The sequence below is a fragment of the Ailuropoda melanoleuca genome, chromosome 2, assembly GCF_002007445.2.
Source record: "Ailuropoda melanoleuca isolate Jingjing chromosome 2, ASM200744v2, whole genome shotgun sequence".
In the NCBI taxonomy this organism is placed as follows: Eukaryota; Metazoa; Chordata; class Mammalia; order Carnivora; family Ursidae; genus Ailuropoda; species Ailuropoda melanoleuca.
The window spans coordinates 177,947,222-177,972,552 of NC_048219.1; the positions used below are offsets into that span (position 1 = coordinate 177,947,222).

Consider the following 25,331-nt stretch of genomic DNA (forward strand, 5'->3'; position numbering starts at 1 on the left):
CCATGAGGACGGGTGGCATACATACTGGTCACCGGGGGGCTGGTGCTGGTGGTGGTGAAGTCGAAGCGTGTCACCTCTTTGTGGCCGTAGTGCTGGACACTGATGAGCTGCCCCTCATATACCACACCTGGCGTCAAGCCTTTGATGGTGTACGAATTCAAGTGGCCGGGGATGGTGGCTTCCCTCCACCGGCCTGGAGAATTTTTCTGAAGATTTCAAAGAAAAGAAACCATGTAAGTATTCACAAGGGTGGACATTCAGAGATGATCCTGAGTCAAAGAACGAGGGACCTCGGCAGCTCCCTTGTGGAGAAGAATCATGGAAAACTGGAATCAGAACAGGGACCTGCACCAGAGTTTAATATTAATAATAATTATTATTATAGATAATATTTACTGGTAGCTCACTGTGTGCCATGCTCTGTGCTGTTTTACATGCATTCGCTCATTTAAACTTCATCTCTGCTTTCCTCCAAGTTAATGGTATAATTGCCCTCATTTTACAGGTAAAGAAACAGGATTATGTGACATGCCCTAGGTCACACAGTCGTAGGTGCTGGGCACCTTCCTTTTTGCCAGACTAATAATGAACCCAAGTTTTGCCTCTCCCATTTTTTAAATTTCTACAATGAACAGAGATAATTCTTCTTGGAAGTGGGAAAAGGCCATATAGTCTTTCACTTAGTAGGATACAAATTTCTTGCCTTGCAGAAATAGTCTAAAGTATAATACTGCTTTGTGACTCAGTTCCTGGGACCATCACATAAGGTTCCGCTGGTCTGGCTGTATGACTCATTCTTGGATATGAATAACCCCATCAAAAGCAGTTCCCAACTTTGGGCAAGACTGCAGAAGAATGTGATTTCAGTTTATTTAATCTTTGATTCCAGTTTACATTTTCACATCCCGTCCAACTTCATTAACATGTCATGGATCACAAAACTCATTGCAATAAAATGTGTGGAAAAGAAACGGCCATACTTCAAACAAGATGAGATCCTTTTAAGTGTAAATATTCTAAACTAAGTCAAAATACATTTTTAATGCCCAGTGAGTTTTTAAAATTATCCAATCAACCAGTTCCTCAATAATTCAAATACTCAAGTGTCCATTTATATTTTTGAAATCAATGAAACGGATCCTAGTATATTTTAAATTTGAATTTTAACTCAAATACCCTGGGGAAAAAAAAACTGCAATTATTCAATACAATTAGCTCAGATTTAATGATAAATCTTTCAATCAATGTAACTTTTCTAGACAGTTAGCTATCAGAAGAAAATACTCAAAAACAAACTCTCAGGTAACATCCATTGAGGAAAAACCTGAAAATTCTTAATTGTTAAAAATCTCAAAGAAATTCATCATTGCAGCTTCTTTGAAGATTTTCCAATTCAATATACACGTTATATCTCTCTGTAAATGTTCCTTATTACAGAGATTTCACATAACACCTCAGAGTTAGCTTTAAAGTAAATCAAATTGGTAATGAGATGAAATGATGAAAGACAAGAAGGTTTTGAGGGGAAAATACAGTGATCCCATTGACTAACATCTACTAGATACAAAGTTCTGGAAATGGCTGCTCCATATACTATGGACAAGAGTACTGAGTATACTAAAAACAAAACAAAACAAAAAAGATCTCACAGCTTGAATTTTTCCCCAAGAGTTTAAATACAACTGCATGAGTCAGCCAAATATTTCATTTTGTTATTTATTTGTTTATTTATTTTTTATGTATTTATGAGAGAGAGAGAATAGGAGCAGCAGGGGAGAGGCAGAGAGAGCTGGAGAAGAAGGCTCCCTGCTGACCTGGGATCGGGGCCCGAGCTGAAGGCAGATGCTCAACCAACTGAGCCATCCAGGCACCCATCATGTTTTTAATTCCTAGAATTTAATAGCTATGATTAAAAGTGGGCATTTTCCTTCTGTGTCTAAAATAGTGTTTCTCAAGTTTTGAGTCATGAAATTTGGAGGTATAGCAGGCAGGTTTGAAGGATAAGAAACACTGAAGCTTACTAGACCAATATCTTCCTCTGTATGATTTCTTCAATTTCTAGATGGTTCTTATTAGAAAATCACAGGGTTCATGTTTTAAACAAACCGTCATTCCTCATGTATTCTTCCCTTGCACCATCTTTTCCCCTTTTATGTAAATAACTTCAGAGGATCAAAAGTAATATTTTAAGAAGTGTTCCCTTATAAAAGTGAACCCAAAGAGCTAAATATTAATTTTTCAAATCATGGAAATGATGCCAGTAATTGTTTTCCTCTGATATTAGCAAGACATACGAAACCTTTAGATTCTCTTCCCATACTGGGGAAGAATTGTTTCAGGCATTATCATTTCTAAGTCCTTGTTAAGAAGATCTTTCTAAATAATAAATCTTTCTAAATCCTTCTAAATACCAAAAAAGCTAATCTGTATGTCACATCATGGATAGTTAATCGGATCTGTTGGCTCAACAGCTGGGAAAAGAAATGTTCAGAATGTGTTCATTTCATTAGCTTCGGTGTGCTCAGTTTCTGAGTGGGATACTCACAGGCTTCCATCTGAGAATGTACTTGGAAATGTGAGATGGTTCTGGTGCATTCCACTGGATGGGGTGAGAATTGGGTTGACTGGGGGTCTCAGTGATGATTACTTGGACGGGACCAGTTGTGCCTGAAAATGAAAATGTGAGATTTGGCGATCTTGGGTATTCACTTACTCCAGCTTAAAAGTTAGTGCACATGGATGGCCATCATTAAAAGGCAGTTTTACTTACAAGTGAATGCAAGTAGAGTAAAAAAAAAAAAAAAAAAAATTCTGGGATTACGTTTTTTCATCCTGACCTTACCAATCAATGCAACAAAATCCTTTCTTAGTCAATAGATCACTGTCCCTCACATGAGAAAAGGAAATAGAACTTGTTTATAGCAAATAAAATTTGAAAAATGCCTCTCAGTTTGCTTTCCTCTCCATTTTCAAAGTAAGAATTTTGAGAAAATTGCGAAACTATCCTAACCCAAATAAAGTGACACAGAAACTAAACTCTATTTATTTATCATACTAAGCTTCTTTAAAGCAAATTCTCCTCTGTGAAGGCTTTCATCAAGAATGCATCTGCCCACAAAGAAGAAAGCATTCCAAAGGCCATACAACATGATGTAAAACACACATATTTCTAAATGGGATAGAATCCTAGATGAAGAATTACAGACTCAGTTTTATTTATTTTTTTAAATTTTATTTAAGTAATCTCTCTACTCAACGTGGGGCTCAAACTCATGACCCCAAGATCAAGAGTTGCATGGTCTTTTGACTGAGCCAGCTAGATGCCCCAAGACTCAATTTTATTTCTGATAAGCCTAAGCATCCTATTAGTTAGGGGGAAAGTTTTAGTTTTTGTTTTACTCAATAAGTATACTCTAAAATCCTACCACTGGGCGCTCAAATGATAAGAGATCAAGCTTTTTTTTTTTTTTTTTTTTTTTTTTTCAAAACCAGTTACCAACTGAAAGGGCATTTTGAAGTATATACCAAATTCAGTATTTCCACATTTGATATATATGAATGTTCCCAACAAAATTTGAAGTGTGGTTTTGTGGTTCTTGTTCTTCCTTTTTTTTTTTTTTTAAAGAAAATCCATATAAGGGAAGTGGAATTAATTTCTTAATAGTGTAGACTCCATTTAGGATAATAATGAAATAGCTAGAGAATTTAAGCTTGCAGAACAGAACACCATCTTTTTCCTAAGCATTGTCTTTTTCTACGATGTTAATCAATGTTCTACTTATTAGAAATAAAAATAAAGCTCCTTGTCATAACCTTTCCAAGAATTTCTAACTGCCACTCTATCAAGAAAAAAAAAAAGTGCAACATTTTGCAAGTTTCATAAAGCATTTCACTGGATTGTTAACAGAGTTGTTTTCTGAAAGCTCTTAGAAAAAAAAATAGTGACTTTCAAACTTAATTGTTATCTTTGCTGTTCAATTCTCTCTGAAAACAAGTTTTCTATAGCAGAACAAATACAAAACTTGCATATCTGTGTAGACTCAAAAGTTTAGAATAATACACTCATTTCCACGCTGGGAATAATTCAAAGTGGCTGATGACTAACAAATATTCTCTGAATCTTAAATTTCATTTAATGCACATATTTCTAAGCCAGATAAATACCAAAATCCAGGCATAAAATCCCCAGTTTTCCATTCTAAAGTAGCATCTATTTCACAGAACATGGCAGGATGTTTGTTTTAATCAATTGGCAGAAGTTAATTGCATGTCACTTTCTAAATTACCCCTTCTGTTCATGAAGATCCTCACAGATATAAATAAGTACACTTACATTTATTTCATTTAATAAATTTACATAAATAAGACAAATAATGAAGCAAAATGTCAGCGATGTGACCTCTGTGAACATGAGTAAATACAGGAATATCACGTCCTTAAGTTATTTTCAATAATTGGCGTAAGGTTGTTTAAATATTGATCCTCTAAAGAAGTCCTACTATAATTTCCTTAAGTAAAGAGACACCTGATGTGTATTTTACTTAGTGTGGCAACCACGATTTTGAGGGAGGAAGTTTATGACGCCACAGCATGTACAACACCAAGAGTGATCCTTAATGTAAACCATAGACTTTGGGTGAAAATGGTGTCGATGCAGATTTCTCGATTGTAACAAATGCACCACTCTGGTGGGGTCTGTCCAAACAGGGGAGGCCGTGCATGTGAGGGGCGGGGGCTAGATGGGAAAGCTCTGTACCTTCCTTTCAATTTTACTGGGAACTTAAAACTGCTCTTTAAAAAAAAAAAAAAAAAAAACAGCCTTTAATTAAAAGCAAAAGTTTATGATGGTAAAACGTCTATTAAGTTTTAGAAAGACAATACAAATTTCCTTTCCTGCTCACCTTTAACCCTAATCATATTCTTGGGTCCATGAGGAGGAGGGTGGAAAAAGGAAAAGGTGACTTGGTGGGTTTTTACCTCCATGATGGAGCAGAACTACAAAAGTTTCTTTTCTTTCTAAAACTTTAAGCACTGGTTCAAAATTATAGGTTTTGAAATTTACGCTTGTACCATAGCCCACCCTTAAGGGGGCTGCACTGAACAGCAGTGTGGATTTCATGCATTTAGTCTATTTTTGTTCAGAGACAAAAGTGACCGTTGTCCATCATTGGTGAGGTCAACTCAATTCTGATGACCACTCTACCTTAATCTACATATGATCTGAAGACAGGAAATCTGAAAATTCTGACATCATTTACATCAGTGAGATTTGATAAAACTAAAATTAACCTAACTGGTATATGCTAGCAGTTACCATTGTAAAAAAACTTGACTCCCGCTCTTAGTCCGATCAGGTTAACCATAAAACAATTAAGTAAAAATATGACATGGTTTGTATACTTGGAAAATCAGTTTAAAATAAGGCTGAAATGAACCATTTCCATAAATGACGACCCTGGGGAAGTTAAATATTTATGAGTTTGTGACTCAGTCCTTTTTTTCTCTCTTTTATTTGCTGAGATCTGTGCTTTCCTAGCTGTTTATTGACAAACCAAATGCCTCTTATCTTCTGTTAGTTTGAACAACTCCACCAACAGGGCAAGGCTCCAAGACAGTCTACTGGTCATCTGCGGCTCCTTTACCCTTCTCACACTCAGAAAGCCCCGTGTGCTAGGCATGAACCATTGAGCAAACCAGACACAGAGATAAGCGCCCAACCTCGTACTGAGGGCAAACACCAATCCCCTCTCTAAATCTCCTCCTCCATGTTCACTGGGCATTCCTCTGAGCCTTTTTAAAAAGTAGGATCAAAGTCAACTTGTAAAACCCCAAAGCAGAAGGCTTCCTTCCTTCCCATCTAGATTTCACCCCGTCACGTCCACCTAAGTGCTTCCAGGGAGCGGCTTTGTGAACAGCCTGCTTTTAAAAGAGTGAGAAAAAAATTCTCTCTAAATCATGGAGGACGATTTTCGACAAACTGCCACACCAGTAACAATCCTAAACATAGAAACGAGAGTTTCTATCTTTTAGTTGCCTCATTAAAGAATAAAACCAATTATAAAATTTCTGAACTTAAGGTTTTTCTGCAATCAGGTTTTAAAAAAATTATTAAACAACAAAAAATTATTTTAAGTGATTCCTACACCCAAATGCACCATGAAATACAATTTAAGAGCCAGGTTAATTTGTGCTGTAAGCCTGTGAAGGCAAGGCCACCTTCGACAGCCCTGACAGTGACTGAGGGTTGGGGAGAGGTGGTTTCCTTCCAAGTTTGTGGGAAGCGTGTATCTGGGTGGTTGGTATTTAGGATCAGAGATCGTTAGATGGTTAGTGCTAGAAGGAAATTTAAAGGCAATCAGCTTTAATCTCCCCATTTTACAGATGAAAAAATGACGAGTGGAACTTGGTACGGATCTCTTTCACAGCACGTGTATAGTCAGGACCCACGTCTTTGGCAAACTCTACCTTTAGCCAAATTGTTCCATACCTGGCTCTCTACAATAGTGAATCTCTTACTACACTATGGAGGGATTTAGTTTACTTAATCTTCATTTCTGTCAGAGACAGTTTCCAATGCTCTGAAAACTTGTTTTCGTTTCTAAATGTGGGCCATGTTTCAAGTCTAAAGTTAGCGGAGGTCTAGGAGGCTTTGGACCTCGGTAGTTGCTCCAATAACTGGTACCTAAAGACGAGAGCTTCATAATTCACCGTGTTTTATTATAATTAAATTTTTAAAAAATTGGTTTCTTTCTAAAATGAGTTAATCACACCTACAGCTAGGCATTATGTCCTGTGACCTGAAAAAAACCCCAAAAAACAAAAAACCCCAGCAATAATCATTTGGGAGTATTTGAACTGCGTGGGCAGAAAATTGACCAAATTACTCAACTCTTGACCCAGAAGACTTTGTTCTAAACTCCAACTGATCAAACAAATGAAATTTTGACACAAAGAGGCCCTGGCTGAAATGCTGAGTGACCACGCATACCCCACATTATATTCCATGTCATCTCTCTATGCAACCTCTCTGTCAAGAGCCATGACATAAAACCCCAACACTTCGCTCCCAGAGTAGCTCACTGCATGGTTTCTATTTCCATGTGCAGACAGGAGATCAAATTAGCCGGAGTGTTTTAACCTAATGGAATGCTCTGCTGTGTTCAGAAACCAACTGATACGCAGGCACATTTTCCCAGCCCCACACATCTTTTACTTGACTGGGGGAGAAAGGAAAAACATTTGAGTCAAAAATCTGATTATTAGATCGTGATCGGAGAAAAAGAAGGGAAAGAAAGAGCAGGGATCAGAGTATTAAAAACAATGATGCTGTCCAGTTTTTACCACTCAGTGAGAAGTTGTCAGTTGGCCTTAATCCAGCCACTTACCTGGATAGGTCTGCAAAGGCTGGCAATGCCACTCCCCAATGCCACGGCCATAGCAATAGCACTGGTACCTGACTCCATGTACGTACTTCTCCCATGAGTCTCCAATTTGATAAAATGTGCGGGTTTCTGAGTCCTGGCATTGGTCTAAAATATATACAAAGTGAAAGAAGCAGCATTGAAGATGGAGAGCTACAAATTGAATGTCAGTGTGCTGGAGCAAGGGAACATACATTCTCAGTTTTAATGGAAGCTTGCAACTGTCCTTACAAATATATGTGGTTACAAAATATTTTGCTCCTATCTTTTACCTTAGAGGACAACTAGCAGTAAACAAGTACCCATTGGAAGAAAGTTTTAGTCTTCTAGAAAGACAGTATTTCTAAATAAAAATTGTATGATTTAGATGTCAGTACAGACTGACATTATGAATATCAATTTGAGAAAACTCAATTAGATGTTATATTTTGCCTACATTAATGCAACAGATTTACCATTTGAATAGTAAGAACAAAATACCACTTTATATACTTCTTTACATTTTGAGGGCTCAATTTTACCTGCAAATGGATGAATTAGATTTTATCTATAAATACTTGCTGAGCAGTTTCTGGAAAGACCTCTCAGGCTTCTGTCTCAGCTTTGATCATCTCAGGTCAAACAAACTCAACTGATCAGTTTGTTTTCTTAGTGAGCAACAGGTCTCTTTTAGTAAAGGAATATTAATGGGTTACCTTAAAGCTGGCCCACAACTCTGTGAAGGCTCAACCTTCGCTATTTGCTTAGATCTATTACAAAGGGGAGCCAAGAAAAATGAAGTATTTGGAAGGAGGTATTTACTGGCATGACATCTGCACAGTCAGCAAAGGAAGGTTCTCTTTCATAACATGGATTCTCTTTATGATTCAGCACCAGAGAACTAAACCTATTGCATCAAAATAAACCTGCATGGGTTACCAAACTCAATAACTATAGATAATTACCAATATCAAGTTGATATACAGGATCATGATTAGAGAAAAGATTTTACAAAGCTCTCTGCAAGCCACTGATCAAAGTCTGGAGTCAACTTCAATGATGTAATATAAAATAGCTCTCCTTATCTGAAACTTGTTAACTAGTCCCAGCAGCCAAAACCATCTAGAGACGTGACGGCTAATTACCAATGGGATCGCACTTCCATCTGCCCCGGCCCTGACCAAAGCAGGTACAATTCAGCATGTGTCCCTCTTCATGACGCTTGTGGAATGTGTCGTTCACGTTGTAAGTGATGTCGTCAACAATGCACTGATCTGTTTAGGAAAAAGTTGGATGGTGGAAAGCTTTTTTAAGTTTCATGATGAAATTAAAAAATGCCATGCTTTTTTTTTTTTTTAAGATTGATTGCTTTATTTTAGAGAGAGAGAGAGAGAGCATGTGCAAGCTGGGGGAGAGGCAGAGGGAGAAAAAGAATCTCAAGCAGACTCCATGCTGAGCGTGGAGCCAGACCTGGGGTTCAAATTTATGATCATGACCTGAGCTGAAATTGAGAGGGGGATGCTTAACCAACTGAGCCACCCAGGTGCCCCCAAAATACCACGCATTTCAAAGCATACAGTTTTTTCCACTAAATTATCAGCACCTCCCACTAAAATAACTTCTCTACTAGCATAGAATGAACACTTTTTCAAAGCTTGGTCAGGAATACCATTTTTGGAAAAAATAATTCTTTCATAAACTCTTTCTTACAAACTTAAGTATCAGAGGTCAAAGTACATGCAACTACAGAATGTGGTAAAATATGCCTTCCTGTGGAAAGGCAATTTTTCAACAAATGCATGTTTTACTTTTGGACAAGTTCTTGCTTGGTTGATAATGTCCTTCAGATCTCTGCTTGTTCTGAGAAATAGGGAGGAAGATCAAACATATTTATACAGCCCCCAGCATGGCATGACAGTCTGATCTCTGCACCGGCTGGGGTGGGGAGACACTTGGATTTGGGAAATAAAATAACATCTATGGCATTTGTGAAATTAAAAAGAAAATTAGGCCAACTCTGTTCCTAACTCTCTGAGAGATCCTGAGAAAATGACTCTCCCCCTTTGGGTCTCTCAGCTTTTTCATCTGGAAAGTGAAGAGTTGGTCTGTATGTCTTTCTAGGGTTCCTTTCAGTTTTGCAACATCATATGGAATTATCATTAATGGAGTGTGTTACCCACAAAAGGAGAACACGTTCAGGCCAATGTCAACATACCAGTTACATGAACTTTTTATTAGCTTAGAGTTCCACCTAAATCTTAGTTTTCAAATCAAAGAAACAGAAGTGCTAAAATGGTTTTAATAAATCGCCCTTCCTATATTATATACCAGGATCCAAAGGAAAAAAATTGAGCTGCACAAAAGAAATAGGTCTCTCAGTTTGTCACCTTCAGTTTGGATCTGCAAGGATCTGATTCTAGAATAGCGAAGTCTCAGGGCACCTGGGTAGCCCAGTTGGTTAAGCGTCTGCCTTCAGCTCAGGTCAGTATCTCAGGGTGCTTGGATGGAGTCCGGAGTCAGGCTCCCAGCTCAGTGGGGAGTCTGCTTCTCCCTCTCCCTGTGCCTCTCCCTCCACTTGTGCTCTGTCTCTCTCTCTCTTTCTCAAATAAATAAATAAAATATTTTTAAAAACCAGCAAAGTCTCTTTTCTTTACAGAAATTATCCAATCTTTTCTAGACATGACTCCAATGGGATAACTAAAAGCTCAAAGGACTGGAGGATTGTGTTCTAGCCTTTGGAGTCATCTTCTCACCTCAGTGTTAAGTACTTACATCCTAGGGATGCTTCAGAATTTTAGAATTGCTCTGCCAACTCTTCTGAACTGGCTGCCTGACATGAGAACTCAGCGTGCACAGGAGACCAGTGGCGTGGCACTGCATACTTCCTCTCCTGCTTTTGGTAAAGTGCATTTTCACCTACAAACTTGGTCCTCTCTGCGCTCTTTTTCCTCTTGAATGTTCTCATTAATGAGTAAGCATACCTCGGAGCTGGGAGTAGGCAACACAAGTCCATTCTCCACGACCATTCCCAACGCACGTGCACCTCATCATGTGGCCCATATCGTGCTGTTTGTCCCACTGATCTCCAATGCGATACATGACCCCTTCATTGGTTGTGCAGATTTCCTCGTGGGCTGTATGGAAATGGATGGAGAAATGACCACAGTGTCTAAAAACATACGTGGTATTATCAGTCCAGCTTGGTTAGCCTAAGAACTCTCACTTGGGAAGCAGTCTGGCATGCCTCAGAGAAGTCTCAGTGCTGCTCTGGGCATGGGTAGAGTTTTGAGGCCCAGAGAGAGCAAACGTAGTCTGAAGGTGAAGTATGCCGTGGGGAATCATTGCAGGAAAGGTGGGGGGACGTTAAACCATGGTAATACCTACACATTCACACAACAGGTCTGCATTATTCTAGAAGACTAATGTTGATGACTGCCCCATAACTTTTGCTAGATCCAGTTTATTCTATCCCAAAGGGACACTACATGTTCGGGCAGAGAATTGCAAGCAAAAGCGTGGTTTTCTTCTAAACCCAACAATCTCTTTTGTTGAAAGAAATGAAAGTGAGTTTAAGTAGTGTTCTTGGGTTTCATCGCCTTATACGGACACTTGACGATAGCGCATGGCTCTTAGTTCTACAAATAGAAGATCAAATGTAATCTATGGGGTTCTTGAAATTTGAACACAAAAGGTATTGGCTCCCCTTTCACCATTCATACCAACTAGATCCCCCTTGAGACCATAAAAGACACCAAACTTGTCAGAAAACATAGAGTTTGGGACGTTTTGGTATTTTGGAAGCGATAGAGCTTATTGCAGTCGGACCACAGTTATGTGTAAATACCGTAGGTCTGTGCCTACATCACTTACACATGAGATGTGTTACGCTATGCAGTTGTGTGTTCCTTACAAATGACAAACCTGTGAAAAATTTGCATTTCCAGATATTTTAAAAAGTATTTTTAATGTATTTATATATTTTTGGACATTAAATTATATCAAAAGGATTTTTAAATTAAATAATTATATACTATATACATTGTATATAGTATATGTTATATATGTATATATAATAATAGACATACTTACATAGTGAGTATATCTTATGAAGTTTTGTGCTGTCTGAAAATTAAGACTGACTGGGTGAACTGGGAGAAAACTGGGCACTATTCTGTCTTACTCCATAAATGGGTGTCTACAGGGCTTCACCTTACCAGCCATGGGGCAGAAGCCAAACTTCTGGTCAGCGTCATAGTTCGGCGTGGTTCCACACCACTTCATGTTGTCTCTCCTGCCCTCAGAAGTACAGTCCGTGTAGTTGTGGTTGTTGTACAGGAAGGGGAAGTGGCACAAGGCACCATTGGAATTCCCACCTCGAGTCTGAACCAAAACTGCCCAGGAGAGGACACAAATAGGAAGACGAATATTACAACGGAGCTCCTCAGCGAACGGCGGGCATTACTACGGGAGGCTCCGAGCGAGCCGGGTTTCTGTAGCCGATTCACAGGGAGTCTACCCCCGAATAAAGGACGCCTGATCACAGAGTTGCAAGCTTCCTTAGCATAGTCACCTTCACCTTCAAAATAGATTTAAATCCAATTTCACTCTCATTTTCCCAGCCAAAAAAGAAAAGATCAAATGGCTGCTTTGAATAAAACATAGTTTTAAGCAGAAGAGCTGCAAAAGCTCTCAGGCGTCCATCCTGTGGTTTCTTGAGCCCTGCGGGATTGCCTACGGATTTTAACATACCCGTATCTTTAATCACATCCTAACCCCAACTGTGTCAAAAATAATTGAACTGGAGGGCTTTCTCTTTGGTGTCATTTCCCAAGGGGACTGGGGAACACGGAAGGGTCGTCAGCGGCTAAGTTAGCTTCACGTCTCTTGGGTCCAGATGGAACAGAAGTGCTACTTCTGTGGTAGCCTCACGATGAGGGGCTAGAAGGCTGGCAAATGAAAACAGAGCTGAGAAATGGCTTTTTCTCACTACTGTTTTCCCCTGGGAAGACTCACCGGTATGGTCTGTACAGAAGGAGTATTTCTGGTCTTGCTCGTAATTGGAGGTGGTGCTGCACCACAGGTGGCCGTCCTGCCGCCCTTCCGTGGTGCAGGAGTAGAAAGTTCTGCCGTTGTAGGTGAACGGTAGGACACAGGGCTCCCCATTGGAATTGCCGCCGTAAGTCTGGGTGACAGCTACAAGCATAAGCAAAAGGGTCTCGGTAAATAAGGCTGCATTTCTCTCCCACCAGGAGCTGTTTCTTTCTAGCTTAGTTGAGATGGAGCACGTGCCCTCAAGCTGCCAGGAGAGATCGTCACCTAGTTAACGTCAGTCAAAATGTATTTCTCAGGAAACCTGTCTGTTGCGCATAGATGGATGCCTGAGTTCTTTTGCCCATGTCCCTTGTTGCCACCTCGGCTGCCATGCCTCAGTTTCCCCATTTGTAAAGGTATATCAATTTGGGTTCATTAAGAATGCTGCTCAAGGTCTACTGGAGGGATACAGACGACTCTGTTGGTGCCTTAATAACTAACACATGAGGTTATTCTATGGGAAACGTCAAGTGTACCGATTGTTACTGTTATCCTTATTACCACCTTGTAGCCCAGAGAAAACGCATTCGGTTGTTGAGAGAAGTTTACACCGCAAAGCTCAGAAATTGGCAATTTAGAGTCTAAAATATGGTTGATTTGCTATTCAGAAGGCAACCATCTTGTAACAACATTTTAGACAAATAAAGATAATACATAGCAGTTGAATTCCCACTACAGGAAAGAAAATACATAGATTAAAAAGATTATAAGAAAATATATGAAATGCCAAACCTGGTTGTTATCACAGGGTGGAATGATTATAAGCTTTTCTGGTTTGTTCTATTGTTTCTTTTCTTTTTTTTTTTTTTGTAAATGAATGTATTTGCCTTTAAAAAATTAAGTAACAAAAAGTTATCAGTACTATTTTTTTGAAAAGATGACACAGACCTGTCTCTTGGCAGCTGACTCCATTGCCCAGGCAAGTGCAAAGCATTTGCTTATTTCCTTGTGTCTTCAGCCACTGCATCCCCACAATGTAAACCACACCACTGTCTGTGACACAGTGACCGTACGCAGCAGGCTGGGGGTGAGGCTGGGGCTGGTAAATGGCTGTTCGGACATCTGTGAAGGGGCCGGATCCTAAGGGCATGAAAAAGGACAGTCATAATGCTGGATAAGAGAAAACAACTTGCCCCTCTGGACTCGGGATCTTCAGGTCCCATACAGATCACTCTGAAATCCATGGTATTACTAACTGGAACTGGAAAGAAATGCCCCTCCCTTTCTGCATTAGCTTCTACACTCAGCCTAGGAAATAATGTGTATGAGGCCACCAAATGGTCTCCATGTTCCAGCTCATCTGGAGCTACTGGGATTATTTCTGAATCACAGACATTATCCTGTCACTCAATAGAGCAGATGCCCTCAAAAATTCCTCACTCACTCCAGGAAGCTCATAGTCCACTCCTTCATAATCCTCCAAACCTAAGTTCCTTCCACTTCCTTCCTTGTTCTATGCCTCATCTCCTCCTTCCCTCATGTACCCTGTGCTGCCTTCGTGCCTCTCCCTTCTGGAAGGGTCTACCTCACTCTCGCTCTCTTAGCAGCTTCCGTAAGTTCAATATCACTGGACATCTCTCTTCCTGATATTGTTTTTGAGAAGTGCCTACCACTCTGTAGCAGACCCGTGGTCATCTAACTCTGAACTCATCAGAGAATGCCCTGGAATTCTCCAAAAGTTGCCCCTCCTTCCACATATTGTTTCTCCCCTGGATTATTTGGGAATTTGTGTGTGTGTTTCTAAAACCAATCAATGCTCCTAACCCAGCTTTCCTTTCAGAGTAAGACAACAGAATATGTTGATCTTGTCTTTAAGCTTTTGGAAATCTGTTCTTACAAAGGCCAGGCCCACAGAAGAAGAGTCAGAACTGATGCCAGGATAACTGGTAGACTGAATTCAGCTCGACACGAGAACCCAAAGACTTCCCAGACAATGGGTCCCAAGGTCACACACTGGGGAGACGGCAACTCTGTTTACATACCCCACTGAAGAGTCACAATGCAAAGGGACAAAAGATCCTACAGAAGGAGGTGCCAGTTTGTTTATCCCAGTGTTTCTCGAACTTTTTTGAATAACGGAACCTTTTCCTTATATTATTCATAATATTGATAAAATTAGACAACATTTATTGAATCTTTACCTCGTGAAACCACAACTACCCTCTTAAACTATTTCAGGAGATTGATATTTGAAATTGTTTCTTTTCTTGGTTGGCAGTAATTTCACTGATAATAATCAAATAACTCAAAGATACTATCAAATCTAATCTTGTTCACCTCCGGGAGTGCTCAGAACAAGATGAAAATTCATCAAAAGGAGAAAAATCTAAACAAATAATTAATATTTTTAGCTAAATGACTGCTCGATAAAAGGCTAAGCAACACTGCTAGTACATTATGTAGTGAAACCTGACGAGACCATATCAAGAAGGGTAACAAGCACACACCCTCGATTGTCATATTTCTGTCCTCAGACTCTTACAAAACAAGCCACAATGCAAAGATCTTATTCTTGGACTACAAATAATGAAAACTTCTTTTTTTGTTTTGTTTTAAATGCTTAGACATTGTGTCATTCATTCTCATCTCTAGGCCTCCTCTGAATTTCTCAAATTGTGAATGCCAATACATGAAGAAAATGATTGTGCATTATTTTATGGAATGCAACAAAGTTTGCTGGAGCATGGAAACCACACATAAAGGATTGTTTCCGCTATAAAGAGAGCTGAATGTCAGGACAAGGAAATATATTCCGTTTTGAAAAAGAACAAATGTCGTTTTTTCCCTTGTCCTAGCAGAGGAATCAAGTAGTCATGTAACTCATCATGACTCTTTCATTTCCATTAAAATTCCCTTTAGGTATTAAAAATGCATCTGCATGGGAATGTATATGGATGCATATACAGCTCTATATAAATCATGTAGGTTTTATAATATTAGTAGTTCCTTAAAGGTTAGTTTAATCTCTTGGGGCTAAAACTGCTTTTTCCCCCCAAGACCTATTTTTATTTCATTTTTATTTAAATTTAAAACCTGGTATTAAACAACGTCTTAACCACCAACAATCTGTAAATGAATTCAGACTATTAACAGAAACCTGGCAACTCATCCTCAAATGGCAAGTCAAAAGAAAGGTGGATTTGCAGACATATTTTTTGAAATGCCTTCCTGTTTCCGGCCCCGCTAGCTCTGCGCCTCACCGGTGGACGTGGTCTGCACAGACGTGTGCCTTTCACACTTCCACTCCCCTCTGCCGTTGCCCGTGCAGATGCACTGGAGCAGGTTTCCCCGATTATCCTTCTTGCTCCACGTGTCTCCAATTCGGTAGGATGTCCTGGTGTCCTGATCGTTGCATCTGTCTGTATCAGAAAGGAAGCATTTAAATATGCGAAGCAGGTCACACTGGGAAAAGGTGCCAGAGCAACCCAAAAAGAAGGTTCTAGTTTAAAGTTTGGTCAGCTATTCTTTGGTGATATGTTTATATGGGGCTCTGATGTCACAGGCATCGACCTTCTGAAAGATGGGATTCCATTTGTTCCAGCAGAAAGGGAGATGTGTAGTTTTGTCTGATTTAGTCTTATCTGACCCTCCCTGTTTGCCAAAATACTTTTTCATCATTTTTCGTTTGTTAATTTTTTTTTTAAGTTGTTTTGACAATGGTCCTTTGATCAAATTCATTCTCTGGCTTTCTATTTTTCCCTCTCTTTCCTTCACAGGCTCTCCCCGATTTCTCCTGGTAATTACTGTATATGACCCAGCCTTTTGACAAGGGGACCTTCTTTAGAAAATAAGAAACAATAGGGAAGCAAGTAGGTTTCAAAAGTTCTCCCCAATTGCCCCAAAGAAGCTATGAAAAGATAGCAACGTCTCTTTCTTCAATTGTTATGTAAGAAAATTCAGGGGACTACCAACTTCTTTGATTAAAATGTTCTCTTCTCTCCTTCCCCAACACACACCTACTTAAAATCACCAATAAAATGGCTTCTTTTGAATTGCTCGGTGTTAACCCTCCCTGGAAAAATGGAATTTTATAATTTGTAACTAAACTGCCATCAGTCTATGTGTTCAATTATCTGGCAAATAGATTGTTTCAGTCATAATCCAGTTTTGCCCATATGCTACAATGAGAGAAGAGAGGATCTGATTGGTGTATGAATCAGAAAGTCACTACACTGGATGAGAGAAAATAATTAGATGGTTGACGTAAGTCCACACAAATACACCTACATTGATCTGCTACCAGAATGGAGGTCTGGATGAAGATATGACAGCTGCTTACGGCTTTCCCCAAATCCCCAGCCAAAAGGACGGTTTTCCCTGACCTCCCCTAGAACTCTTCTCAGTATTTGTCTTGAAGCCCTTAATATTGCACTTCGCAGATGAATATGTATAAGCCTTTCTCATCTCCCTGACCTTCTCACTAAGTGCTCTTTGGAGGCTAGGCTAATGTCCAGTTCAGTTTTGTGTTCCTATACCATCCTGTACACAGTGGGGACTTATAAAATGTCACTGAATGAACGACTTTTCTTTGAGGAACTTTTCTCAGACTTGTTATTAGAAGAGCTTTAAATAATAGATGAGGGTTTGAGTCATTGCCACCAAGGTCTTAAAAGTTTGACGATCATAATAACTTTTTAAATGCAAAAGAGCTAATGAACCAGCAAGTTTCTGGGAAAGACTGTCAGAATTATTATCACTTTCCGTGAAAGACTTACTTTTTTTTATTAACAGAGAATTCAAATTTGGATGATGAACATTTTAAGATGGCTAAACACTTTAAATTAGATAAAGGAAACAGGTCCAATATATTTAGATTTGATTTAGGAATTACTTATAACACCAATTGTCAATGGCTGTTTTACTTCAATAAATTCTATAGTTGCTATTGGTTTGAAAGTTCAGAAAAGGAGCCTTGGGTTCCCAAGGCAGCAAGTGGGGCCTAAAGGCAATCTTGGAAGGAGCAGAAGGGGTACGAGAGGCCAGCTTTTTTATGGCACTAATAAGCCTGTAGGAGCTTTGGATAAGAGACACTGCCCTTAACCCCAGGTAGACACATAATTTTAACCTATAAGTACTTTTTATTTTCATCAGTTTTGCCAATGAATATGCCTTATTTAAATTTCAAACATAGAAGGAGACCTAAGACTTTAGAGCTTTGCTCCATTCTATGTCAATAGCATCTCCATGCCCAAAGAGGTGTCTGCATGTTATTTTAATGATTTCTTTGCTCCTGATACTTGGAAAATACCTCAATGATAATTTAGATTAAACATTTGCAACTAATCTTCAGGTCCACAGTACATTTGCCCTTTAAATGAATATTTGGGTTCCTTCTTAGTAGCTGTTAGCCTAAGACCTTATTAAACTTTTTCCTTTTCCTTGAAGAAGCAGAATAAGTTGATTGTGGGATTTTTCTCGACATCCAAATGTTACCAAAGCCTGCTGGCATATTGGGTGTGCGCCAAGTGACATCACATTACAAGTCTCTCTAAGAATCCAGAAAACAATACCTGGTCTCATCTTGAGTATAACAAGCTAAAACATACTTCTAGAAGTGCAGGTGATACGTCCACTGCCTTCTCCCAGACAAGTACAATCCACCATCATCCAGCCTTGATATGGCTTTTCCCAGGTCTCTCCAACAACATAGGAAGTCCCAGCAGCGTGATCAAAACATTTCTCAGCTGAAGGGAAATTTGGATGAAAAACAGGAAAAAAAAGGGTTATTTTGAATTGTGCAGTCTCCTTGTAATTTAAAGTATATTGTGTAAGCAAAAATCCAGCCGCATTTTTTTTTAAGTGGTACTCTGTTCAAAAAGAAAGGCACGCCCTGTAACTAAGCACATAGTAAGTAACCAAAGCAAAAGAAAGCTCAAGCCGAGCTGGCAGGCAGGAATCCTGTTCTCCTAATAAGTACACGGACTGTGTACATTCTCTGAGGACCACTGTTCACACCACTACCGGAGTGAAAGCAATCTATGTACGTGTTCCTCTGTGGGAGACTATGCACAATTCCAATCTTAACTATGAATGCGGGGAAAAATAAAAGACAAGAAAGCTGTCAAAACTTTGATTCCTGTAAAAACAGCTACAACACAAAACAAAACAAAAGCCTTTGAATTTACAAACAAGAAGTAAACAGAGTAGAGGTTACAGGCAGAAACTTAGATTTGTATTTATAGAGTCCAGCTGAAGATCGCGGCCAAAAGAAGCTCAAAAATTTTTATTTTGAAGAAAAGAAGTCACCAAGGTGTGACAGAGGACACACAATATTGTTTCAGTCCAGCATGTTCCAATAAAGAAGTATATCAAAAGCGCCATTATTGGGCTGCCTGGGTGGCTCAGTTGGTTAAGGGTCTGCTTTCAGCTCAGGTCATGATCCCAGGGTCCTGGGGTCGAGCCCTGAATTGGGCTCCTTGCTCAGCGGGGAATCGGCCTCTCCCTCTGCCTCTCCCCACCATGTGTGCGCACATGCACTCTCTCTCTCCCTCTCTCTCTCTCAGATAAATAAATACATTCTTTTAAAAAACGTCATTGTTTTTTCTTTTAACTAATTTACATCTTGACCAAGGAGAAATCTGCGACCAGATATTACACAAAAGGAATGACTTTTCCTAAATCTTTCAGGTCTATCTTGTGCTTTTGAAACAAAATTAAGACTTCCATCAGTGCTTAGTACTTTCTGATCTGATTTCTTCGGGACTTCAAGACTACTAAGAATCCTAATCCTTCAGGATTATAAACTACTTCAGTATTTGAAATAAAATTTCCATTTCATTCTTTTTTGAATTGGAATTCGGATCTTGTGTTAGCGTTGTGTGGCTTTTTGGTTCACCTCAACGTTGTGACCATGCCTCCCCACCTCTCACTCATCCCTCAGAGCCACACACCTATGGGCTTGCAGGTCCATTCTCCTTTCCCGTTGCCGAGACATACACACTCTAACATGTAACCACCAGTCTCATGCGGTCTCCTCCAGGTGTCACCAATCTTGTAGGATTGACCCCCTTCATGGCAACGGTCTGTTCAAGACAAAAAGCAAATGTTAGAGACAGAGACAGAGACTAGAGAAAAGAAAGAAAAGAAAAGAAGAAAAGAAAAGAAAAAAGAAAAGAAAAGTTCTCATGCTCCACCCATGTACTAAGTAGGTACTTAAGTTAGCCAAAGTAAGGAGACAGAGAACAGCTTTCCCATCAGAGGCAGGGGAAAAGTTAACAGGGCTGGTCACTTTGGGTCATTCAATTAATGTCTTGTAAGCATGATGGGAAATCACACAGAAAACTGAATGTCAAAGAAGAGGTCATAAATCCTGGTTCCTTGGAGAGATCACAGGAAATTGGGTCCTAAAACAGAAAAGAAAGGCTGGCAGGCATGACCTTCCCACAACGACAGCGGGTTAAGCCTGACTGAATGAAAAGGCACCTCACATCGGGCATAGCTTTTCAGCTTTCTGGAGTGGGAGGGCCCATGTTTTACCTGAGGATAAAAATGTCATATTGGTGGAAATCAAATAGACATCTCTCAGGTAAGGAAATCTGGTACTCTTCTAAGCTGTTAAACACCGTGGCACATCCAAAGGCTGAATGCCCACTAGACTATCAACACAATGGACCACTGACTCGTTAAGACTGCCAATAACCTTGAATAAACCCTAATATTAAATATGGGAAAAGCTGATTGGGTCTGTTCACAAGGGACTGGTTTGTTCTTTTGGACAGAAGCCTTTCAAGTAACTGAGTCTTAAAGGACGGATTAAACAAATGAAATGCCTTGTTAATAGAGCCTATTGGTATTCCAGTGAATCACAGTGGACGGATTGCCTTGGCTAAACTAGAATTGATGAGAGTCAACAGTCCCCAAAGAGAGACTGTCCTCAAAGGTCCTTGGAAACACTAGTAGGCTCATCATTCCATAGTACCACTGGGGATAGAGAGATTTGCTTCCTGGGTAAAAACTATAGGTTACAAATAAACCAGAGTGTATCCATGAGCTGCAACAGGTCTGTGCCTCACAAACACAAGCAGACCACACAAGGGCTCATTCACTCTTCGAGACCAGCTTCCTAATCCCTGCAGATAATCACTTAATCAGTCCGGATTGGAGAACATGCCTAGGTAATATAAAACGGACAACTCCCCTGAGCTGGTCTTACTGCAGTGGAACTCCAGAGATCCCTTCGGTACCCCTAAGTCCACACAGACTAACTGTTTCCACCTGTGCACAGAGCCATCTTCCAGAAGCATGGCAACCAGCTGGGTAACCACAGAAGAGCGACTGGCCCCCTGGGAGTAAACCAGTCATGTATAACAGAAAGTGACATCAAAGATAATGAAGAAATTCACACACACGATATTTTGGCGTCATTTTACGGAATGTCTTCCTTACTTGCAATGGTGCAGCTTATCCGCCCTCGCCCGGCTCCGATGCAGGTACAGTCCCAGATCATGGAGTCTTTAGGGCGTTCATAAGTGTCACCCACACGGTAGGTGTTCCCTGTGTACTTGTCGAAGCAAGTCTCTTCAGCTGAGGAGAGAAGGAAAGTCCACGTGAGCCTCACATATGTAAAAGCTTTTCTATTCCACTCATCCCATCCAAAGAAACACTCAGTCTTCCATTCTGGGTAGCACGGTACAACCAGCTATGTAACAAATTAAAACAGGAGATCTAGCTAGAGTCTACCCCAGGCTTGAATAAAGCTCAGCTTTTGAATTTTGACTGGTTCTCCACTTTTCGGTAAATGAATTTCTATCGGAAAGGATCCTCAGGCCCTCAGGAAAAAGCCATCTTCAGTCCTACTTTAGGACTGCCTAGACTTCAGAATCTGATCTCTGACCAGATAGTCAAACCAAGGTCCACATGAAAAGCAAACAATCTGAAGAGCCCCACCGCCCAGCAGGCATGTCATTTCTTAATCCTACGGATTGGAGGATTGGATTTCCACTCTGGCCTCATCAGTACTTCTCGGTTGGAGATGCTATAATTTACAAGAGAAACAGAACAATGGTCCTAAAAGAAAGGGCACTTTGAAGTAAGTGGTTAGTGGGTTTTTTTTGCGGCAGACAAATCACTTTACAGTATAGTGCCCAAAGAGTTTCCTGGCCCATAATCTTAGAGTGCAAGATCTGAAATTCCTTTCTAATAAATTAAAATTTTATAAGCAAATTTTTTGGAGGGAGAACACAAAATCTTCCATTTTCTCATCAACAACTTTGGGACAATAAAACAAACAAAAAAGACTCTAGGAACTACTTTGGGACGCATTGGTTCATTTGTTTAAAAGGTAGAAGTAACATGTAACAGGCGAAAAGAAGCAGTCATTAACAGTTTTTAAAGAGGAAACGACAGATAATCCTATTGGGAAAATTTATTACCAATGCAAAGTTTAAGTAACAGGCACCGGTTCTCCATATATCAAAAGATACTAACTGCCAGGCTCCCACCACTTACGTTCAGGTTTGCTCTCGCAGTTAAAGCCTCGGCTCCCTCCGTAACAGGTACAAACCAAGGCATTTCCCAGGTAGGTGCGCTCCCATTGTTGGTTTATCTGGTAGTGTTTCCCATTGTCGTAACAACCAGCTATAAATGATTGAAGAAAAAAGTGATTACAACTGCATCCCCTCTTTTTTCCAAAGTATGGAATTTTCTTGCACAACTAAATCGATGAGACTAAGCAACAAACATAGAAAAATAAGTTAGTCATCCGAATTAAAAGCAATATTCCACGAAAATACATAGAAATTAGCTATCTAAAATGTTAACCACAATTGGTACACATAGATGTTTAGGTATTCCTTTTTGTTTTCTTTTAACATAGCTAAATGTTACATACAATGATGTCATTTCCATCTGGCCAGGGGTCTACATGAAAGGAATGGAAACATTTTGGAACGCAGATACCTGGAATTACGTTTTAAAATATGCAAGGACCTTCAATGCTTTTTTGGGGAGTGGGGAATAAATCAAGAAGGACTTTAAGCAGTTTCCTTTAGCCAAGGCTAAGGGAGGGTGTGTCTTTGAAAAACTGGAAGAGGAATTCTGGTCTCTGTTCTTGGAGAAGTATCCTGAAGGGTCCCCAAAGCACTGTGAACCAATTACATCTCTTTCAAGTTCGTTAGGAACCACATAGCTATCTAGCCACCCTCCTCCTACCCCCATTAAAAAAAAAATATTTAACCAATTATTTAGTAACAAAGAAAATCAGAAGCGTAAGAGCCACATTAATCCCAAATGGAAAATTTAAGGGCATACATCATTTCCCTCTTTAAAGGCAAGTTTGGATGAGTGCATAGGAGGACGACTTGAATATGTAGAGTTGACAAGAGCGCGGTGGGACATCGCAAAACCCCTGTCCTCCAATGCATTAGTTTATTCTAGAGTCCTCTAAACCAGCCTGCTCCAACCACAAGCCTTTTGTGTCCTCGGCCGGTTGCTCTCATTAAGGCGTGCACACACGCCGCACACGCGCGCGCTCAAAACTTCAGCCGAACTTTGGTTGGCTTTAGGTCCCATCCCCGCGACAGCCTGTTTCAGCTCGCAGTCAGTACTCACGCTTGCTCTGGCTGACAGCCCCTGGGGTCTGGGGCTGCACGATTTGCTGAGCCTGCCTCTTGCTCTTCGAGGCTCCTGTGGAGGGCACCGCTATCCCCAGGGACAGGACGGCCAGCAGCAGCAGCCGGGGCCCCGGACCCCTGAGCATCTTGAGACGGTGCGGGGAGAGACGCCCTCACCAGAAGGCAAATTGCCACCAAGTGTGTCTCCCTTTGCAACCTGCGGGAGGACTCCCTTCCAGTGCCTCCTGCGAGTTGATACCCCCAAGAAAGTAGGGGCCAGGGGACGGGGAAGGGGACAGCTGGAGGGACAGAGGGGAAGGAGAGGACGAGAGAAGTTGTGGCTGCAGGTCCCCTCTCCCGCGCTCGCGCCTGGGGCTCCCTCTCCTCCCCCTGCAAAGAGCAGCCGGCGCGGGCGGCCGAGCCCCGAGCTCCGGGGTTTATATGGGACGGTCCCCTCCCGCCCCCCGCGAGGCCCTGGGCGCCGCGGAGGAGGGACGGCCCGGCTCCCCCCACCCTCGGGCCGCCGCCGCCGCCGCCGACCGCGCGCGGATTGGCTCGGGCTCCCGGTGACGTCAGGGGGACTGTGGGTTCGCCGCGAACAAAAGAGATGCTGATCGCCCGCCAGGACTGGGGCTAGAGAACTTTTTTTTCGGTTTCCTTTGCGGTCGTCAAACTTTCTTGGGGCTGAGGGGGAGGGATGGGAAGCGGCTGGAAAGGGGTAGACTGGGAGGAAAGGGAGGGGCTGGAGTTGTGCTAGGCGAAGGGGTTTGCAAGACCCCCCCCCCCCGCAAGCTTTCCTTTCCTTTCCTTTTTTACTGGGGGCTCGGGGAGTTGAGGAATTGCGTCACTTCTGGAAAAAAAAAGTCTGCTCACTGGAGTGTAATTTTTTTTTTGGGGGGGGGGAGGAAAAACCATAAAGTAGCCACCACCTTGCAGTTGTAGGAATGTAGACTTCGCAGTCCCAGGGCGGGGCTGGCTTTCCTTCTGTTCCCTTTCTTTGGTCTGATGTGCACTGACTTGGGACTCACCTTCTTTGCCTTAACAGCTCAAGACCTCTCCCCTTCTGAACACTGTACCTCCCCGGGTCTGAGGAAGGGCTAGCTGGGGAACTGGGGGGAAAGCGATTTTTAAATGAGCTTCTACTAAGTATCTTTAATGAGCTTCTACTAAGTTCTACGGGGTGCTTGGAGGATCTGGGGGAAATTCAGAGAATTCAGAAAATTCAGTTTTCTTTTTGGAAGGACAAAGCAGCAGTTTGCTTTTTAAAATGTGCAGGAGTCTTTCTTTCCTGGGGATGGGGTGCCTGTTTCCACTCAAAGTGAAATCAGTTGTGGACGATCTGTGAAACCTGGAAGGTTGGACCGGCCATGGAGAGAGAAAGGTCTTCATGTCGTTGCCCACGTTCACCATGACCGTTACACACAAAGCAGAGATCTTGTTTGATTCACTAAAAGCTAAGAAAAGACCATTTACAGCCTTCCTTCCCATAGCCCCTTCCTGGCTTTTATTTGGCATTTTCATTTGGTAGACATCAGTTTCATCACAATGCCCTTCCCCCGGCCCCTGCTGCCAATTTTTTTTTAAATACCTCAATTGTTATGTATTCCAAGAATGTGGAAAGTTCCCATTTAAGGTTTCTCCCTCTTTCCCTAAAATGCAGAGGGTTGAAAGGGAATCTGAGCAGACTCAGAGGATTTAGCAACTCATCACATCAGTCTGTTTTCAGACAAACACAAGTTACACTTGCTTTAAAAGATCTTCAAAAGGAGGACTCCACAATTTTCTTCATTTTTTTTTTAAGATTTTATTTATTTATTTGACAGAGATAGAGACAGCCAGCGAGAGAGAGAACACAAGCAGGGGGAGTGGGAGAGGAAGAAGCAGGCTCATAGCAGAGGAGCCTGATGTGGGGCTCGATCCCATAACGCAGGGATCACACCCTGAGCCCAAGGCAGACGCTTAACGACTGCGCCACCCAGGCACCCCCACAATTTTCTTCAGTGACTCCCATGAGACCCCAACTCAAAGCTCTGCCTTCCAGTTACGTTAGTGGTACAGACGTCTTGTTTGCTTTGAGAACCTATGAAAGCTACTGGCAAAATGTTTATTTCTGCAAGTACTTGTTTTCTCCAAAAGTTCCACCTCCAGTAACTGCCACGGGGTAAAGAACTCTATGGTCTATAAAATGCCCAACACATCAAAGACACAAAACTAACATTTGTTTTTAGTAACGCACAGATTAAAAAAAAAAAAAAAAACCCACAGCAAATATCAGTTTCTCACAAGTAGT

The 25,331-nt window shown here is 41.0% G+C and overlaps 1 protein-coding gene across 12 annotated transcripts in view; it reads right to left on the reverse strand.

Moving 5' to 3' along the window:
• Positions 1 to 23,467, reverse strand: part of FN1 (fibronectin 1) — a 64,405-nt gene extending 40,938 nt beyond the window's left edge. For all 12 annotated transcript variants that reach the window (XM_034655143.1, XM_034655140.1, XM_034655139.1 and 9 more), the window contains exons 1-14: positions 23,040 to 23,467; positions 21,939 to 22,067; positions 20,877 to 21,014; positions 19,382 to 19,513; positions 18,038 to 18,175; positions 15,692 to 15,850; positions 13,380 to 13,571; positions 12,414 to 12,593; positions 11,615 to 11,791; positions 10,382 to 10,534; positions 8,546 to 8,674; positions 7,386 to 7,529; positions 2,546 to 2,667; positions 26 to 206 (exon numbers count right to left, since the gene is read on the reverse strand). In XM_034655143.1, coding sequence (XP_034511034.1) covers positions 26 to 206; positions 2,546 to 2,667; positions 7,386 to 7,529; positions 8,546 to 8,674; positions 10,382 to 10,534; positions 11,615 to 11,791; positions 12,414 to 12,593; positions 13,380 to 13,571; positions 15,692 to 15,850; positions 18,038 to 18,175; positions 19,382 to 19,513; positions 20,877 to 21,014; positions 21,939 to 22,067; positions 23,040 to 23,187 — 2,122 coding nt within the window. In that variant the 5' untranslated portion in view covers positions 23,188 to 23,467. The remainder of the gene's footprint in view (positions 1 to 25; positions 207 to 2,545; positions 2,668 to 7,385; positions 7,530 to 8,545; positions 8,675 to 10,381; positions 10,535 to 11,614; positions 11,792 to 12,413; positions 12,594 to 13,379; positions 13,572 to 15,691; positions 15,851 to 18,037; positions 18,176 to 19,381; positions 19,514 to 20,876; positions 21,015 to 21,938; positions 22,068 to 23,039) is intronic.
• Positions 23,468 to 25,331: the final 1,864 nt, after the last annotated feature.